This window comes from Prunus persica, chromosome G1 (genome assembly GCF_000346465.2).
Source record: "Prunus persica cultivar Lovell chromosome G1, Prunus_persica_NCBIv2, whole genome shotgun sequence".
NCBI classification, from domain to species: Eukaryota; Viridiplantae; Streptophyta; class Magnoliopsida; order Rosales; family Rosaceae; genus Prunus; species Prunus persica.
This window is the reverse complement of record NC_034009.1, coordinates 23,516,739-23,536,910: the sequence shown is the minus strand read 5'-3', so window position 1 is coordinate 23,536,910 and position 20,172 is coordinate 23,516,739. Positions and strand designations below refer to the sequence as shown.

At 36.8% G+C, this 20,172-nt stretch overlaps 2 protein-coding genes and 1 non-coding gene across 3 annotated transcripts; 2 read left to right on the top strand and 1 right to left on the bottom strand.

Moving 5' to 3' along the window:
* On the bottom strand, nucleotides 604-3,013 carry LOC18793807 (bidirectional sugar transporter N3). The gene is made up of 6 exons (XM_007222417.2): nucleotides 2,686-3,013; nucleotides 2,061-2,097; nucleotides 1,753-1,963; nucleotides 1,489-1,650; nucleotides 1,276-1,395; nucleotides 604-1,177 (listed from the first exon to the last, which is right to left on the bottom strand). Exons 1-6 carry the CDS (start codon nucleotides 2,738-2,740, stop codon nucleotides 929-931), a joined length of 834 nt encoding a protein of 277 aa, XP_007222479.1. The 5' UTR covers nucleotides 2,741-3,013; the 3' UTR covers nucleotides 604-928.
* TRNAQ-UUG lies at nucleotides 6,998-7,069 on the top strand. The gene has a single exon. It is a non-coding gene; the product is annotated as a tRNA-Gln (tRNA).
* LOC18790909 (delta(3,5)-Delta(2,4)-dienoyl-CoA isomerase, peroxisomal) lies at nucleotides 7,058-8,313 on the top strand. The gene is made up of 2 exons (XM_007227404.2): nucleotides 7,058-7,892; nucleotides 7,974-8,313. The coding sequence occupies exons 1-2, from the start codon at nucleotides 7,256-7,258 to the stop codon at nucleotides 8,162-8,164; spliced, it is 828 nt and encodes a 275-aa protein (XP_007227466.1). The 5' UTR covers nucleotides 7,058-7,255; the 3' UTR covers nucleotides 8,165-8,313.

The window sequence follows — 20,172 nt, the reverse complement described above, 5'->3', positions numbered from 1 at the left end:
TTCTTTGGTGGTGCGTTCATGCATGTGTTCAATTACTTTATGTCCCAAAGAAACCGGATTAATTTGCACTTTATTCTTCTTTCCGCCTTTCTTATCCTTATTAAAGTATTGCTCTTCGCCACGGTTAAAACTTATCTTTGTATGTTCCTTTTTAATTGAACTTCCAAAAAAATTAAAGTATAGAAAATAATATACAATTTATCTTTTTTTGATATTGAAAAAACTCTCAAGTTCGAATTTTAACAATCCTTAATATTAAGCCGTGGTTAATGTCCGTGGCAGTATGCCATAGCCGTATAGTCAGGGCATGGGCCATGAATGAGAGAGAAGGGGATGCACCTTTAATTTTTTAATTTTTTTTTTATGAAATAAAAGTTTAAGAGGATGGGAGGCTATCCCATCCGAGGGCTAGAGTAATGCACCATTAATTGAAGTACTCTCACATGTTATATTAATTAGAGTAATTCTAGAAGGATGACATTTTTAGACGGACCACATTAGCGAATGCATCACATCACATTATACGGCATGTGGTAATTAATTCACTTATCAAGTCAAATTTCTGGTTAATAACTTGATCATAGATTCATAGGCATACTCTCATATCACAATTAAGTATTATTATTATTATTATTATTAATATAATTATGATAATAATAATGAGTAGAATTGAAGCCAAGCCAAGCGTACGGTATAGCTGTAGCTTTCTTCCCACCCTCGTCGGTTACTTCTTAATACATCGATAGCACTGCCCACAGTTCCACGCATGGACACAGCGAATTAATTAGCATTTAGCAGAGACAAACATTAACAAAAGGGACCAAAGCACATGTGAAACGACATGCAGTATTGGCCTGGAGCGGGCGCTACCTACACTACACACACACATGAAACGACGCCGGATTCATCATGACTTGTGTATATATAATTATGCACATGATGCTGCAGCAGTGTGAGAGCCTGCATCCACCTCCACGCTTTTGTCGTGGTCACGCGGAGGAGGATCCACCGGATGAACCTCGGAAGTTGCTAATGTGGTTAAACCGACAACGTTTTTCACGTGCTGATCAGCAGCTGGTATCTTTTTCTCATCATCTTCTATGGGTTTGCGGTTTCTGTAGATTGCATAGAGCAGCATCTGAAGTAACCCCAGAATAAAACCCAACACGTTTGGAATCTACGAACAAAAAAATCAGAGAGGAAAATGATCGATCATTAAAATGATATACTAATTAAGTGAATAATATAAATGGAAAATAAAATATGTTTACTCACTGCAATACAAATGTCCTTGAGGAAAAGACCATAGGAAAACCACATTACGGCACTCAATGTAAGGAAAAATGATAAGCTAAATGGCATGAATTCCACACTCCTTGTTCGGATGACCTGTGCCTGCAATTTATATATATATATAATTAAATTAATAAATTAAAAGAGAGTAATTATAATTTATATGGGATTGATATTTAAGTTAAGTAAAATTACCACAATACTTAAGGGGGCAGCAAAAACAATGACAGAAATGGCGACATTGATCCAGCCAAGAACTGGGACCCGGTATTCACTTCTCACAGCAAAGTGTGAAAGGACAAGGATCGAGCAGAAGAGCCCCACGTTCATAAAACCAAATAGTTTCAGGGTGAATTTCTGCCAAAAACAAAATAATATTTGTTTAATTAAGACATTAATTACGTTACGTTACGTTAAGTTATACGTTACGAAAATGAAATAAATGATTAAGTGTCGTACCCTAGCATCCTTTGGTGCATAAAAAATGAACATGACGATGTAGATAGTTTCTATTACAGTTCCGAAGGAGTTAATGGTGATGAGAAGCATAGCATTCTTTTTCAGCAACGCATAGTAGAACCAAAGCATCCCACTGAACAATGCTACCAGATATGGCACCGATTGGAAACCTTGAGTTGATTTTTTCTTGTAAATTCCATAAAATGTGGGCCTACAACAACCACCAAAAAAGTACAAAGATATTTAAATAAATATAACTCTGTGTGTATCCCTTTCTAAATAAATATATATGTGTATGTGTCACTTACACTGGGGCTAGGTAAACCAAGAACGAGATTACATTTCCTGTCATCAAAAGAAATTATATTAATTATCAACCAGTCACACTTTCTTTGTAAATTGTTAGATATTTATGTGAGTGTGGTCATTCAAATGGAATTTCTAAACTAACCAAGATTACAATAGAAGAAAGGGAAAAAAACAGTTTAATTATCTAAGTGATGAGGAAAGGTTGATCATCCAAGATAACACTGCTTTACAATGTTACTTAAATATAAAAACTTACCCGTAAATGAACTAGAAGAAAAAATTGGACAACTAATTGTCAAATTTATAAAATTTATGGTTGTGTGGATTTAAATTCCTCCTCTGGATTTTGCCAAAGATGAACGAATGCCAATTAAGAAATAAAGATGACTCATAACCGAGAAGAATATGACAATAACAAACAAGTGTATGTGACACTCAACAAATATATATATATATATATATATGACGCCTGCATCATATTTTTGTCTTGCTCTATATCTCAAAGAATGAAGATGTGAATTATGCCAATTGGCTAGACAGTTTGAATTCCCCTTTTCTTGCATTAGAGATATGACTTTTGCCAAAATAAATATATATCTCAAAGTATAATGCATGTTTGTTTACCTAGGATACCAAATGTGAATGCCCAAGGATGGTGGCTGTCTGCTAGTGCACCCATGACAGCAAACTCAAAGTGAAACTCTCTCTCTCACAAAATGAAAACTAAAAGGATAGAAGAAGAAGCTTAGACTCAGTTGGTGATGATATGAGTAACCCTAGAACTCTCTTCCTCTCTCTCCCTCTCTCAATTCTCAATTCTCAATTCTCAATTCTCATGCAGAGAGAGAAAATGAATGGAGAAGTAGTGAGTGGTAAGGAGGATGGTTGATGGGTTTGCGCAGCTTTGTTTATATACACACATAAAGTGGGAAAGAAGAAAATAAAAAAGATAAAAGGAGAAAGGAGAAATAAGTAAGGGGTGTGCGTATTGAACTCATTCTGGTTGCATGACAGATGGAGGATTAGTAGGTGGTGTACCATAAACTCATTCACTGAACCACAAATACAAGGCCCACGTGCCCCACCCCATCGCGTGGCAATAGAGCTAGCACTCACTACACTAGCTATGCACTTTTGATAGGAATTAGGATCACCCCCCATTGTTAATTGTTGATTAATATCACCTTAAAATGAATTAGGAAGAGATGATTCTTTTTTAATATAAGCGATAATTTAAATTATTCTAAATTTATATAATTTAGGGAGAGGAGTACCCGAATTAAAGTGCAAAGTAAAGAACTCACTACTCTAGTCAACTGGCCTAATCCATATTTATAAAAAGAGATTATTTTTAAGTTCAAGTGTTTGGTTGTTTATTAATTAAGTTTAGAGGGGCTATTAATTTTACCATAACATGAATCCCACGCTCGTTGAGAAAGAGTAGTTAAACTTAATTAGTGGCTTTGCTCTAACTAAAAGAGGAAAATGATTTTTCACGTTACTTTCCTCCTCATAGCGCAAAAGCTAAAGCTATACCATTCACGTGACCTATCTCATCTCTCCATTTCCAAACAGAGTGTGCCTTCCTCTGCCTTTGAGAGCCGTTTCTCCATTTATTCTGAGGCATTAACGAAACACGCCTTGCCGCGTCAGCCCTAGTTGTCATTTGTATATTTCTCACAAGTCACACACAAATGACAATGTTGTTTTGCAAAGCTTTTGATCCAGGCCGTTGATGTTTGTTTGGTAGCGGGGGTAGCTTCTTCACTGTTCATGCAATTAACCAGGTTTCGTGTGCATCGGGGATCTCAGTGTCAGTGTGCATGACTTTTTTCCTCTTCAAGTAATCAATTTTCCAAGGGCTGCCCAGCTTTTTCATATTGTTTGCGGTTATGAGAGGGAGGGAGAGTTTAAGTTAAGACAAAAATATTAAATTATGATGTTGTTGTTTCATTCTTGCCTCTATTATTTGCTTGGTGGATGGGAGCCTCTGGACACACAGATATGTACCAGCTGGTTTATTATAGGACGTGAATATATGCGATTTGATTGCCATGTTTTCTTCTCCAAGAATAAATATATAAATCGTGTATATGCTTTATCCTTTTTAGTAATATTATCGTCGCTAAACTTGTTTATCAAATTACGTGTCAGTACATATATCCGTATCTCAAAAGACTTAGTACGTAATTAGAATAATAAGCAAGTTAATTACGTGAATATTTTAATTTTGAACTACATTTTCAAATAGAAATCGAATTAATTGAGGTCTACGAAAATCGGAGTCGTTGGACAATATAGCGTACTAAAGGATATGAAAAGGAGAAGTTTCTTTCTATCTCCTAAAAGCCAAATGTTAAGGTGAGTGTGGTGGCTTTATGACGTAAGAGTCCTTGCCTCCTGATATGATTTGGCCTTTTTATCTCATGATCATGATCATGAGACACCAATAATGCAGTGATATAGACACATTCATTCATGCGTTGCCACCAATATTGTTAAGCAATCAAATATGACAACGTTTTTATATACTAGCAGCTGGCTCGCTCTCTCCCGCTAGCTCCTTACCTTACAGAATAGATCGACGATTAAAGATCAAAAGGGATGTCAATTTAATCTTGAATTTGCTTTTTTTTTTTTTTTTTGGTGGCATTTATCACCCACCATATTGAAATTTTGCCTTATCATTTCATGAATCTTCAGAAAGGAAAAGAAAAAAAAAAAAAAAGGCTTGGATGTCGAACACGGGTGTATGAATGATTGCAATTTGTTATCGATCTCATCAATGAATTTAAAGCTGCCATTAGTATGAAAAAGAGAATGCTCACATGTACATATTGACAAACATGAAGAATATTCCCATGATTTTTCTTCTTCATGCATTGTCGACCTTGAAATGAAGTCAACCTTTTCTCTGAACGAAAAAAAAGGGGATTAAAAATATAATTATAACGCCACCTACACCCTACTTGAAATTAAGTAGTTGTAGGGTGGTAAATTTTTCAATGATAGGAGGTGAAATAGGAGAGCTACCACCTAAGCTTTTGGGGTTGAATTTTTATGAAGGAATTAAAAAGCTTCATCATGATAGGTGATTAGGATAGAACTCTTGGATGATCGTGATTCGTCACGATTACTCATGACTAATTAATCAATTAATTTGTTATTAATTTGTGGTTGGTCGATGAGAAGCCTCATGATTGGACCAAATGTCTTCATTTCTTCATTCAAATTTAGAGTATTATTCATTCCAATCCGATCCTAGCAACTAAACGAAGCCTTAGTCTCTTGTCGATGCATTTACGACATTTCATTTCTGATTTTCAGTCAAATATATCTTAGATAGTGGCGATGGTGTTGCCTTCATTTCGTGCTATTGGTGGGAGTCAGTTCGGCAGGTCATAGCAAACCAAAGAGATAAGGCAAAGGTACACCATGACGAATGAGATAATCTTGAGAAATAGGGATGGGAAGGAAGAGGGTTGAGCGCTTTTGATCATGTTGGGGTCAAATTGATTTTTTTTTTTTTTTAAAAAATTCCTTTTTGTAGCTGTGTGTGCCCAACAACATTGGATTCAAATCACAAAAGCCTGTCTTCTAAAGATGTTGAAATTATTTGATTACGTGAAGTGCAAGGAGGAGGTCTTCGTTGCGCCCTAATCTGTTTAATGTAAAAGATTTGAGTCCTCAATACTGGAATTACGTGCATGGCACATAATATACTCTCTTTTAGTAGCTCTCCCTTTTCAATTCATGACTGGGTCCAACGCAAGATGAGGTCCGACTCCAAATTTTCAAACGAGGCTACCTAACTAATTTAAATTATTTTTGTTGACTTTGAGTTTAGAAGTGCAAAACTTTTGCCTAAATATTATATTCTTATTTTCCTTCAATTTTGTTGGCCTAATTGTTCATCCCATAAGAGAGGGGAATATTGTGAGTTGGTAGCAAAATAATAAAAAGAAAGATAGCGAGATTCGAAAGGAGTACCAATATTTTCAATCACATTTTAATACCATATGATGTAGCAATAATTAACCTTTTAGGATATAAAATTATTAATTGACATGATATATACAAATCACTTGTGGTATTAAAATGTGATTAAAAAAATATAGCTTGCTTAATAGTTTGATTTTGATCAGTTTTACTATCAAAATAAAGAGGAAAAACAAACCGAACCAACCCACTATTGAGCGAATTGGCGGGTTAGACCTAAGTCCAAAACTTTTTTTATCCTTTGTTATGTTTTCCTTAGTTATTTATCCCGATTACCAAATACCAAGATGTAACAGTACAATTTGGTTCAGTTCAATTAAAGCGCTTCGATATATACTAAACTGAACAAAACTAATTTTGATTTGGTTCATTCATTCCAAAATTACACTTGTTTAGGGTATTATGTTGGGGAGTGTTTCTAAAGGGCTAAAGCGGTTCCTAACAACCAAATGCTCTTCTAATAGCGTTTAGCATAAAAACTTATAAGTGCTTTTGGTCATAAAAGCATAGCACTCATAAACCACTTGCAAGTGCTTCCTTAGATTTTATATAAATAAATTTACATATTCTAATAGGAAAAATGCTAAGCTTACCACATTTTTCATACCACATTGTGTACCACCTCTCTAATAGAGGTGGGCTCCATTGTATTGGTGGGTTCCACCTCTATTAGAAAGGTGATACACAATGTGGTAAGCCTAGCATTACCCTTTTAATAGAAGTGCAAAAGCATTCCCAAACAAACTCTTAGTATTATTAAAATTGAATTAGACTACTCGAATTAGTTTAAATTTGCCGGTTTGAACCGTTGGAGCGGTTTTTTTTCTCACTCCCTAATTTAACATGAAGTAATTCAATAAATATTACTACTTTTGGAATTGGCAATGTGAAATGTACATTGTTATAAAAACAAATAAAGCACGTTCTCTAACAAGATGGTTCTATGGTGTAGTGGTTAGCACTCTGGACTTTGAATCCAGCGACCTGGGTTCGACTCCCGGTAGGACCTCTTTTTTGTCAAATTTTCATTTTCATCCTTTTCTCTTAAAATTATCCTTTCCCATCGGGAATCGGGATCACTTAATTCTGTTGACCTTTATCTTCATTTCCTTCCCTCTCTCTCATCTCTCTCTCTCTCTCTCTCTCTCTCTCTCTCTCAATTCTCAATCTTTATCTAGTGTATTGACAAACAGAAATGGCGAACTACACAACCCTAGAAATTGTTCAAGAAAACCCAAACTCAGCCGTCTTCTACCTTTACCTGAATCGCCCAAGCCATCGAAACGCTCTATCGCGCGACTTCTTCACCGAATTCCCCAGAGCCCTCTCGTCCCTCGACCAAAACTCAGACGTCAACGTCATCGTTCTCAGCGGCGCCGGCAACCACTTCTGCGCCGGAATCGACCTCAAAACCCTAACATCGATCTCCGACCAGTTTGTCTCCGGAGACCGAGGCCGTGCCGGAGAGAAGTTCCGTAGAGAAATCAAGGAACTGCAGGAGGCGATCACTGCGATCGAGCGGTGCCGGAAGCCCGTGGTCGCATCAATCCACGGGGCGTGCATCGGTGGCGGTGTTGATATCGTGACCGCCTGTGACATAAGGTATTGCAGCAAGGACGCGTTCTTTTCGGTGAAAGAGGTGGACTTGGCGATCACGGCGGACCTCGGGACGCTTCAGAGGCTACCCAGCATCGTCGGGTATGGTAACGCGCTTGAATTAGCGCTTACGGGTCGGACCTTTTCGAGTTCGGAGGCTAAGGAGCTGGGCCTGGTCTCTAGAGTGTTCGGCTCCAGGGAGGAGTTGGATAACGGCGTACGTGTTGTCGCTGAGGGTAAGTTTGTCATTCCTGAAACAATGAAATTGTGATTAGTAATTATTACTTTTAAATTTTAATTAAGTAAATTGTATGCAGGAATTGGGTTGAAATCTCCACTTGCGGTTAGAGGGACGAAAGCAGTGCTGCAGAGAAGTAGGGAGCTGAATGTGGAGCAAGGCTTGGATTATGTTGCCACGTGGAATTCGGCGATGTTGTTATCTGATGATTTAAGTGAGGCGGTCTCTGCCTACGCCCAAAAAAGAAAGCCTATTTTTGCCAAACTCTGAATCTGTAGCTCACTTCAATTTTGTTGTTTAATAAATGGAAAATACTTCCTCGCTCCTACATAATATATTTGTTTTTAAAAAAATTTACAAAGTAAAAAGTGTGACATGCATACCAAAGTCAACTTGTCACTGATATGACTGATTATGTTTTTAAAGTAACTAAGCACTCCCACGAAATTATTTAGATAATAAAAAACTCCAATATCATTCTCGCATAAGATGTGTACCCGATGCAATTTCCTTAATTAATTACATCATTCAATAATTTTAGAACATCTACAATCATTTTCTTTATTTTTTAAGTTAAAAATTAACTAAAAATAGATAAAAGTTATTTTAAAAGCTCTCTATAAAATTTGAATTCCAATTATACTTCCTAGTTTAGAGAGTTATAAATACTATAAATATTTTTTAATTCAATATAATTGGTCCATCTCTATACAAAATAATTAAAAGTTTAAAATATGTATAAAACAAAGCAACATTAAATTATAGGGAACTATTAGGAGTCTTTTCTCTCTCATCAGATTTAGGAGCTTCTAGAGGTCTTTCTATTTTAAGAGGTGGATATGGAGCACGGTTGGAGTTGTATTTTTCCAATTCCTCTTTAAAATTTGTCTAAAAAGGTGATTTAGAGAGCTCATTATAAATATTCTTAGTATAAATTTACATATTTTATTGCTATAATAATTATTTGGTTGGCTATGGGCCATGGCTTGGGCACCCATCAAAACTACGGACCCAACAAGTCCACATCACACAACAATCGCCAAGAGATAAATTGATAGATGCCATGCCAGCAATGATTTATTTTCTTGGTCCATTTTACTGCCGTTTATACTATTTTCGTTTCTCCCCAGAAATTAGTCTGCAAAATAAATATTAAAATCATTACTTTCTTTACAATTTAAAATATGATTGTACTTTATCCCAAAAGAGGAAAACAAACAAAGTCCTTATAAAAAAAAGTCGTTCTTTGTTTGCAAGTGGAATTTTTTGTTAGTCCACTTCATTCTGACTAGGAATTGGAGAAACCCAAATTACTTCTCTTCCACTGTGGACAGCTTGTGGAGGTCTGAGACGACCCCGTGGCAAGAAGCTTGGCGACCCCAAATGCACACAAAGTGCTCAACGAAAGGCCAAAAAGGCCTGCACACAAAGTGCTTAGAAAAAAAATACTAACTTGGTGTATAATAGGGTGTATGTTAAATATATATTCGTTGTGATCGGAATCACTTGCAATGGGGGGTGTAAATGAATGTATAATTACATCACCACCATGATATGTAAAATTAGATGCAATTGTACATCTTTTTTTACATCTCTTGCAGAGTGTAAATAAATTTTTTGCTATAATGGGAAACGATGTAAATCTAAAGATGTAAATACTTTTCTCCATTTTTCCTCTCCTTTAGTGGTGTATAAGATAATATACTACGATAGTTTTGCAAAACCGTCATCTTTTAAAACACAACGACGTTTTTAAACTTCACCATCGTCTATTTAGCGTCGTGATTTTACAATTTTGTAATACTTTAAAAGATGGGCATGTAGTTGTAGCAACAAAAAACTAAATATAAAATATATATAATAATAAAAAGTAGGCCAATGCACACGGGCTGGTCCAATCTTCTTCTTTTTTGGGTCAAACGGGCTGGTCTAAGGTGGCATTTGGGGTTGCTGCGATTAATAAAAATTTTGTGTTCCAACCTGTTTGGTAAATCCAAGAAAGGCTGACTTATTTTAAAAGGAATTTTAGTAGAAATGTCGCCTGAATTTATACATCAGTTTTAATTTGTCACCTTAAAGAAAAATTTAAAAGAAACGTCACGTTAACTTTTCAAAATCCATGATTTGTCATCTGACTTTAATATCATCTAATTTTCTATACATTTTAAAGGATATTTTAGTCTTTTTATTTTAAAAGAAAAAAAGAGAAAAAATATTAATTAATTAATTTAAAAAAATAAAGTTTCTCTTTCCTTCATACACTTCCACACCTCATCCTGCTCTCTCTTCCTCTCTCCTCTCCATTTCTCTTGATTCATGCTGTGCACGTCCCCCCCTCTCTCTCTCTACCCCACACCATCTCTCTTCTACCAACAACACCTTACGACCAAATACCTCAAGCTGCACCAAGCCCCCACCTCGATATCCCCAATCCAAGTGGGTACATTTTGAAAATTTGGGTTGTTGATTTGTAAAAAAACATCATAGTTGTACTCGGTGGATTTGAAAATTTGTGGCGTGGAGTTTGGATCGAACCTAAACTGGATTGGATGGGGTTGGTGGCTGTCTTTGTGGGATTGAGGCCTACTTTGGGATTACTGTCATTTTTAAAAAAAGTTGCTTCTGCTGTGCTTTGAAAATAATTAGCTGTAAAGTAAAGCAGCTCCATATTTTGTAAACAATATTTTTAAAAGTGTTGTTAGTACAAAAAGAAGTGTAAAAACTATTTGGTAAATTTTAATATAAAATTATTGTAACTATGAATAATGACTAAAATAGGCATGATGTTGAAAATGTATGTATTAATCATGTGGTGGTAGTGGTGGTGATGGAATGGAGGTGGTGGTGGTGATGGAATGGAGGTGGTGGTGGTGGAGGTTTTGGAGGAGGTGGTGATGGTGGTGGTGGTGGCGATGGCAGTGGTTGTGGTTGTGGAGGTAGTGAATCTGGTGGTGCAAGTGGTAGAGTTGGATGTGAAAGTTGAGGTGGTGTCATTTTTTAAAATGAATGATGGTATTTTGAGATAGAGGTGGTTGTTGAAGAAAGAGAGGAGGAACGAGAGAAGAAGAGGGGGTGGGCGGTTGGTTGGGTGGAGGATAGAGTGGTGATGGTGGGTGTTGAAGATAGAGAAGGGAAGAGAGAAGTTTTTTTTTTTTTCCTAATTTTTCTTTTCATTTTTAATTATTTAAAAGATATATTTTTTTTATAATAAATTTTTCAAATTTTAACCCTCATAAATAGATGAAAAATTGGATGGTGTTAAAAGCAAATGACAAAACATGTATTTTAAAAAATTAAAGTTACATTTCTCCTCAATTATTATTTAAAAGTGATAAATTGAAACTAATGTATAACTTAAGGTGACATTTCTACAAAAATCCTTTTTAAAAACTCATGTCAGTGGCACCAGATTCTCAAAGCAGCCCAAGACCTGTTTCTTAAAGCTAATTTGAAAAAAAAAATTACCGGTCCTTTAATGAATATTTCATATTCCCCATAAGGCCCCAAATAACTTTCTAAAACGACAACACATATCCTTAGGAAGGAATAGAATCTCGTTCGCCACCGAGTCCAAATTCTCCAGTCCACCTTCTCTTCCTCTGAAGCTGATAGCCTCTTTGCCAAGAACGCCGCTCACACCATAGCCATAGTCACCAAGAAAGGTAGCAGGTTTATACGGTTGTTCTTATGGCTTTCTGGTTCTATATCTTTGATCAAAACGAAAGCGTGTGAGATTCTTGGGGCTTAGGGTTCCTAATTTTGGTCATTTGGTAATTTGCGTGCAAAGGTATATTTAAACCTCATAGTAGAATGTGGAGGAGTTCCACCCCTTGTAAAGCATCTGCAGGCACCGTCGCCGGTGAGAGAAGGGGATAACATTCCTTTTTACTTTATAATTTTGAGGCTGGGTTTAGTGTTGAGTGCTTGCGATGGAGAAAGAAAGAGAGGGGGAGAGAGAGAGGTTGGGATGGGGATTGCTAAAATATGAAAACTATGAGAGAATATTTGTTTATGGGAATTTTCTGTGTATTCTTCTCTTTGTAGAGGTCATATTTATAATACAACGAAACCTGAATGGGCGAGTAAATAATAAATTCCTAAATCTATTTGCAGTAGGAAATCAGGAATTAAAGTAAATCAATTACAATTATAATAGGAATTGTTGGTGTGTAAGGAAAGTAAGTCAATATCCACAAGTCACGCCAACACTCCCCCTCACGTTGGTGCATAGATGTCGCCAATACCCAACTGATCTAGTGAATTGTGGAATGCTTTACTGGAAATCGCCTTTGTCAAAATATCCGCCAATTGATCCTCGGATTTCACAAAAGAAAACTGAAACACTTTAGTCTCAAGCTTTTGTTTGATGAAGTGTCGATCCACCTCAACATGTTTAGTACGATCATGCTGAATCGGATTCTGTGCAATGGCTATAGCAGCCTTGTTGTCACAAAAGAGATTCATTGTGGATGTAGGTTTATACCCAAGTTCAGTAAGCAACTTTCTTAACCAAAGAAGTTCACAAATCCCTTTAGTCATGCCTCTGAACTCGGCTTCTGCACTGGATAAAGCTACTATATTCTGTTTCTTGCTTCTCCATGTCACCAAATTACCTCCCACGAATGTGAAGTAACCCGATGTGGATTTTCTATCTGTTACATTACCTGCCCAATCTGCATCTGAATAACCATCAATATTTAGATGACCATGCTTTGAGAACATAAGTCCTTTTTCAGGTGCAGACTTCAAATATCTAAGTATCCGAAGAACTGCATTCATATGGTCTTCACTTGGAGAGTGCATAAATTGACCGACAACGCTCACCGCATAAGCAATGTCTGGTCGAGTATGTGACAAATAGATCAATCTTCCCACTAACCTTTGGTATCTTTCTTTGTTAGTTAGAACTTGATCCTGATATTCTCCAAGATGATGATTCTGAACAATAGTAGTGTCCGCAGGTTTACAATCTAGCATTCCTGTGTCTGTCAACAAGTCTAAGACATATTTTCTTTGAGAGAGAAATATGCCTTGCTGCAATCGAGCCACCTCAATTCCCAAGAAATACTTGAGTCCACCTAAATCCTTCATCTCAAACTCCGTAGCCAGATAGTCTTGTAGCTGTGATATTTCATGTTTATCATTCCCAGTAATAATCATATCATCAACATAGATTATTAATGTTGTTACCTTCCCTTTTCAATGTTTCAAGAACAGAGTATGATCTGAGTTGCACTGTTTGAAACCGTTGTTCTTCATTGCCATGGTGAACCGTCCAAACCATGCACGTGGTGACTGTTTCAATCCATACAATGCTTTTTATAACCTGCACACTGTTCCAGTCTGAGTAGTATTATATCCAGGAGGAATGTCCATATACACCTCCTCCGTGAGTTCGCCATGTAGAAAGCATTCTTTACATCAAACTGGTGTTGTGGCCAATCCAAATTAGCTGCAAGGGACAATAAGACTCTGACGGTGTTTAACTTTGCAACTGGAGCAAAGGTTTCTTCATAGTCTATACCATAGGTCTGTGTGTACCCTTTTGCCACAAGTCTTGCCTTGTATCGCTCAATAGATCCATCTGCATTGTGTTTTATCGTAAACACCCATGTACATCCGATAGTCTTTTTTCCTCGAGGTATAGTCTCCAATGTCCAAGTCTGATTTTTCTCAAGGGCTTTCATCTCATCTTTTATAGCTTGGACCCACTTAGGATCTTTCAATGCTTCAGGGACCTTGGTTGGAATATGGATAGCAGACAACTGATGCACAAAAGCCTTGAGTGGTTCAGACAGCTTCTCAGTGGATACATGATTTGCAATTGGATACTTGGATGTCTTGCCAATATCATGTGAATAACGGTTTGGTGGCTTCCCACGATTTTGCCTGAAAGGTAATTGATATCCAATAGTTTTATCATCTAAATGCACAAGTCTAGTAGGAGTAGTTACCTCAAGGATATTCTCAGGAGATTAGTCTGTTCGTACTGTTGAGTTAGAGGGGGGGTCTTCATTTTGTTGTTCTGTATTGTCTGTAGGTGTGAGACTCGGATCAGAAATATCTTTGCATGGATCAGGTGGGTCAGGAAATTGATCACTATGAATGGGCGATTGGTCGCTTTTCAACAGAGAGTAATCTCGTGCTCCAGACTCGGAATGATCAATCATTTCTGTACAAAGGAGAATTTCTTTATTTTCCAAGTTACTCCAATTCTTCTCTTCACTTCGTATCTCCCCCTGAAGTGTAGAATTGGATGATGGGTCATGGAAGAACAGCTCAGATTTCAGAAAGGTCACATCCAAAGTGACATAGGTTCGTTGGGTAGGAGGGTGATAACAGCGGTAGCCTTTCTGATGAGTGGCATAACCCACAAAAACACAACGAAGTGCACATGGATCAAGTTTGCTACGTTGATTTTTGTGGAGATGAACGAAAGCCACACATCCAAAGATTCGGGGTGTGAGTACCAAAACAGAAGGCAGAGGTCTGTGTTGTGCAAGCACCTGTAAGGGAGTTTTAAAGGTCAGTACACCAGAAGACATGCGGTTGATCAGATGAACTGCGGTGACAATAGCATCATCCCAGTGATGGCGAGGAACATGAGCGCCAATCAGAAGTGCTCGGGCGGTTTCAAGAAGATGTCGATTCTTTCGTTCAGCAACACCATTTTGTCGTGGTGTCTGAGGACAAGTCGCCTCATGGATAATTCCATGTTGTTGGAAGTAGTCTGAAAGTCATGATTGACAAATTCTCCACCATTGTCTGAGCAAAGAATCTGGATTTGAGCATTAAACTGAGTTTTCATCTGTTTGTGGAAGGACTGAAAACGGGAAAACACGTCGTTTTTATTTTTCAGCAAATAAAGCCATGTCATCCGTATACAATCATCGATGAATGTGACAAACCATCGAACACCAGAAGGAGCAGTGATAGGAGAAGGTCCCCAGACATCAGAGTGAATTAAAGTAAATGGAGTAGTACACTTGTTCGTACTCAACGGGTAGGGCACACGGTGACTCTTGGCCAAAATACAAGTATCACATGTGAAGTCAGAGTCCTTGAAACCTGAGAATAAATCTCGTATAAGATGCTTCATATAACTAAAAGACGGATGTCCCAATCGACGGTGCCACAACCAGATTTGCTTTTGTTTGCTATCAAAGAGATGTGTCACGCTGTTAGCCATGCCGGGACTGAAGTCATCGACATAATATAGCCCCCCTCTCTTAGTACCACGACCAAGAATCTCCTTAGTGTGAATATCCTGAAGCAAACAAAAACTCGGGTAAATGAGTACGCAACAATTCAATTGTTCAGTAAGCTGACTAACTGACAACAATTTAGTGGATAAAGATGGAACAAGTAAAGTATTAGACAGTGTGAGAGAGGATGAGAGTGCAACAGTGTCAGCCCCTGTCACAGGATAAGTAACACCATTGGCATTTGCAATACAGGTTCGTCGAGGTTGTGTAGTATTCAGAAAATCATCAGGATCAAACGTCATATGATCAGTTGCACCGGAATTAATTATCCAGCTCCTGGAATCAATCTTACCGGAAGTATGGAATCCATAACCAGTACCATTACTGGTCATATTGCATTATCCTCGATCTATAAGAGTAGCCCACCAATTGGGGTAGCCATGCGATTTAAAACAAGTCTCACAAGTGTGTCTCGGATCACCACAATATGCGCAATCTAGTCCATGTGTCGGGGTCGTTAGTCTAGAAGTTATAATCTGTGCAACGGAAGATGCATAGGATACAGGTTGAGTAGGAATTGGGATCGGAATCTGAGCCTGAGTTGGGGCCGGAGTCGGAGTCGAAATCGGGATCAGGGTCTGAATCAGAGACAAATTCGGGGTTGGGGTCATCATCGGAGTGGGGGTCGGGGTCGTCTTCAGGGTCGGGGTCGTCGTCGTCATAGTCGGGGTCGGGGTCGGGGTCGGGGTCGTCAAAAGAGGATCCTGATTCTGGATCGGGTTCGGGGTCAAAGTCTGCATCTGTAGGAGCGGAGCCATCTGGGCACTCAACTCAACGATGGTTGGTGGAGAATGAGAGAAGGAGTCGGTGGTGCTACCTCCATGAGGGTTGAAAAAATCATCAACTCCCATAGCAGCGGTGGGGGTTTGAAACTAGAGTCAGCAATTCCAAGATCGCCGCTCCGATACCATGCTAAAATATGAAAACTATGAGAGAATATTTGTTTGTGAGAATTTTCTGTGTATTCTTCTCTTTGTAGGAGGTCATATTTATAATGCAACGAAACCTGAATGGGCAAGTAAATAATAAATTTCTAAATCTATTTGCAGTAGGAAATCAGGAATTAAAGTAAATCAATTACAATTATAATAGGAATTCTTGGTGTGTAAGGAAAGTAAGTCAATATCCACAAGTCACGCCAACAAGGATGGGGTAGGTGGCTGGTGATGAGAGCAGGGACTGGGAGACCTGAGATGGGGGTCGGGGTGGGGGTGTACGGTGGGAAGGGTTTGTTTCTTTTTTATGTTTAGGTTACTTTTTTAATTTTATTTTGTTTATATATTTGTTTACTTAACCCTTATTCTTAATTATTAAATTTTATTACAATAATAATTTAGAATTTGTGGTACAATATGTGTGCTAAGTGTTAAAAAAGAACAAAAAAATTTTTTATTTATTTAAACCCCGCACTTTTTTTTTCTTCACCCTATATTCTAAGTTCACCTCAACTTTTAATTCAAATTTTCACAATTTCTAAGAAAACTCTACTATCTTCCTAAATTACCCCTAAATACACACCCAACATAAAAATAAAATAAAAAACTCATCAACCTCACGCCCCGCTATCTTGCCCTTTACCACTCTAAGTTCACCTCAACCTCACATTACTTAAAAGAGATAAAAATACTTTTGTCAAATGTGTAGCATTATTATTTTATTATTTTATATTTTCTTGTTCAACAAAGCAAACCCATGTGGTAATTTCCAGATTATATATCAATCAAAGGCTTAGGCAGCCATTGTTTCTTTGCTTCGTAGTCAAGGTCTAAGTTTTTTTTCCCTCCAGTTTTGTTTCTTTGATTATGATGATTATTATTATTATTTCTGATTTGTTTGTTTGATGATGATTATTATTATTTCTTCTGAAGATGAGAGTGCAATAGATTTCTTGAATTGAAAAAGAAGAGTATTTGGCAATAGGGTGTAGAGGAGTTTGTGATTTTTTAAAACTTAATATGAAGAGCGGTAGGGTGTATGCGGTGTGTGTATAGATGTACTAGGGTTAAGTATTAAGTTGGATGGCCTTGTTTTTTCTTTTTCTTTTTACACAATAATAAAACTTAAGAGCTTAATGATTTAAGTATTGGAGTGAACAAAGAAACATGTGGGGTTTAAATAGAAAAACTCAAAACAAAAAAACAAAAAACAAAAAACAAAAAAAGATATGTAGTGAAGTTGGTTTCTTTTTGTTATTAAAAGAAAAAGGAAAAAGGAATAGTTTCATCATCATGTCCTCTTTGGTCATTATACACACTAAAAGCACTTTTGATAAAAATTTACCAAACACTTTGACTCTTCACAACACTTTTTCTAATACACTTTACCAAACGCCTAACTGCTTTTATTAACATATGTTTATTCTCACAACACAACAGAAGCAGTTTTTTTTTTTAAAGCACAACAATACCAAACTAGCCCTAAGTCTCTAACTCAAAAATATGGTCATTTCTTTTTTTGGTAATTAAAAATATGTTCATTTCATTAAGCAAGCAAGCACACAAATCCATGTTTTATTGTTCGTTGATCCTTTAATTAAATTATTGCTCTAATTTTTAGTTGATCTCTTAGACTATAGGGGTCCAAGAGATTTGTGGTCACTCACCGTTAGATGTAAATTCAACGGTTCACTGTATTGTTTATAACCTTATTATGTGTTGATGTGATTATTGAGATTTTTATCTGAAAATTGTAAAAGATAAAGAAAGAAAAGGAAGAAGAGAGAGCTCAAAATCTTAAATTTTAGTGATGAATTTATCTATGAAGGGGTTCTCCAAAAAAAAAAAAAAAAAGCAAACTTCTTCTTCCGCTTATTAGATAGAGGGTATCTAGGATAGGTTGGAGTTCATGGTAGAGTATTAGTGTGTAAAAAAATTATTTTTACATTTAAAAATAATAATTATATAGGAAATGACTCATTTGTCCTACAAAATGCCTTAATAGTTTAGCTTAAAAAGTTTCGACACTTTTATACTATGACCATATAACCCATGCCACTGCCTCCAAGAAAGACTTCTCTGTCGAAATCGATAACCCAACTTCGTCATCACATATCTCTCTTCCCTCTATAGTCGTTCATTACTGGTACAAGACCTGGTGGTTTCGATTTGAAATCCTGAAACAACGGCATTATATAAGCGATTGTAGAGAAAAGTCAAAGCACAAGGCAACGGTGGTTGTTTCAGACCTGGCGGTTGCCGCTGTAGTCTGAAGCATCAAGCTTTTCAATCTGTCGGTGCAATTCAAATGTCGTCGGCGTGGCAATGGTAGTGGCAATTGGAGACTGTCATCATCAGCGCCGTCACTGGGTTTGCCACCATCTCCGCGATGCATCCTCTGGACTTCCGTACGAGATTTCAATTCCACGATGGTCGAATCTCCAATCTTCCAACTTACAAGAACACGATTCATGCCACTTATGCAATTTCATTTTTTTTAAAATTATGATTTCACTTATGGGTCATAGATTTATGTTGATTTACGAATTTTTGAAGTGTTCGTTTATTTTCCTGTTAATGACTTAGGCTCCGTGCAGTAATGTTTTAAGGGGTTGTTTTTATTTTCAGAGAACAAAAATGAGGCAAAAACACGTTTGGTGGCCCAAAAACAGAAAACACTGAGAATATTTTCATAAAATGAAAACAAGTTCATGTGTACTTGTAGAAAATAGAAAAAAGTTGTTTTCATTCTCATGGGAAACGTTTTCATAAAAATAACTCACATATTATTATTTCAAATTATATTATCAGACACGTTTTCATTGTTTTTGTTTTCTGAAGATGTTTTCTAATTAATCGACTAGACGCATTTTCATTTCCTGAAAATGCAAATTTGTTTTCTTGTTTTCATTCTCTGAAAATATTCTAACAAAACATTCTCCGAAAACGTTAACAGACGGGCCCTTAGATTTTCTACGCCATAAAGTTTCACATTGGCTTGGATTTTTGTGAAGCGACTTGGGAACAGGTTGGTTGAAAATTAAATTCATTACTTCTATGTGTTTTTCTGTTTCTGTGGATTTTGGGGCTTCGGGGATTTTACTTTTGGGTTTTTATCTAATCAATGTTGTTTTGTTCCTTAGTTTTGAGAATATATACGCAAATTTTCTTTGGTTTGACATTTGCCATAAAGAGGTGCTTGGGAATCGACTATCGAGAGAGTAACTCTGAATTTGGGAAAGATAGTCAAAACAGATGAATAAGAACAAGACTGTAAATTTCGTCTTGTGTTATTCACAGTGCTTGCTTATGTAGCCCGTGTCTATGAGTGTAGGTATTTTGATTGTCATCGTAATACATTTCAGATTTAAGTATTTGTTTTCTTGAAACTTTGTTTCTAGTTGTGGATTCTGTTCTCTAGCCCATATGTGATCTATAATTTCCTGATACGCATGCCTGCTTAAGACAGATAAAAGAACGTAAGTATAGGTGGATGTGGGTAGTGGAGGATTTTGAAACTTTCAATTTTTAGATGACCCCTGAAGTAGAGTTCTCTTCCCCCTTCCTTAATGTAGTAGTTATAGTGTTTTATGACTGTGATGTTTGAAATATAAATGGACTTTGTTTTAAAATCTTTCATTGTTGCTTGTGCGTGGGGTTGGTTTGGAGATGAGATGCGCAGCAAAGAGCAATTTGTGTAATTGTGTTTGTGTATTTATCTGCATATGTATAACAACAATGACATGATGATGATGGCGATTTGTCTTTTAACTCTAGAAAACAAACACATGAACCTTGAAATTTTTTTATGTCTATGTCCCTGAATTTGGCTGACTTTCTTTTTCCCTTATTTGTTTTTTTATGTGCAGCTCTTTTGAACTATAAGTTGAGTCAGAGTATTTCTTTTACTTGATCAAATAAGTCTCTCCAGGAATTGCAACAAAAAAAAAGGTAATGGCTCTAAGCTTTAGGATTTTCTATTGAAAGCGTACAATATTTGTTGTATTATAAGTCTGGAATGTATTGAACTTGGTGTTCTAACATAAGTATGTCACTGAATCTCTGCTTTTCTGCAAAA

What these genes read in the sequence shown, in the direction of transcription:
- LOC18793807 (XM_007222417.2), bottom strand. Translation starts at nt 2,740, where the DNA reads ATGGGTGCACTAGCAGACAGCCACCATCCTTGGGCATTCACATTTGGT. An exon ending in TTGGTTTACCTAGCCCCAGT is followed by an intron (nt 1,964 to 2,060) that starts GTAAGTGACACA and finishes TGGTTGTTGTAG; the next exon opens with GCCCACATTTTATGGAATTT. An exon ending in TCAAGGACATTTGTATTGCA is followed by an intron (nt 1,178 to 1,275) that starts GTGAGTAAACAT and finishes TTTTGTTCGTAG; the next exon opens with ATTCCAAACGTGTTGGGTTT.
- LOC18790909 (XM_007227404.2), top strand. Translation starts at nt 7,256, where the DNA reads ATGGCGAACTACACAACCCTAGAAATTGTTCAAGAAAACCCAAACTCA. An exon ending in CGTACGTGTTGTCGCTGAGG is followed by an intron (nt 7,893 to 7,973) that starts GTAAGTTTGTCA and finishes AATTGTATGCAG; the next exon opens with GAATTGGGTTGAAATCTCCA.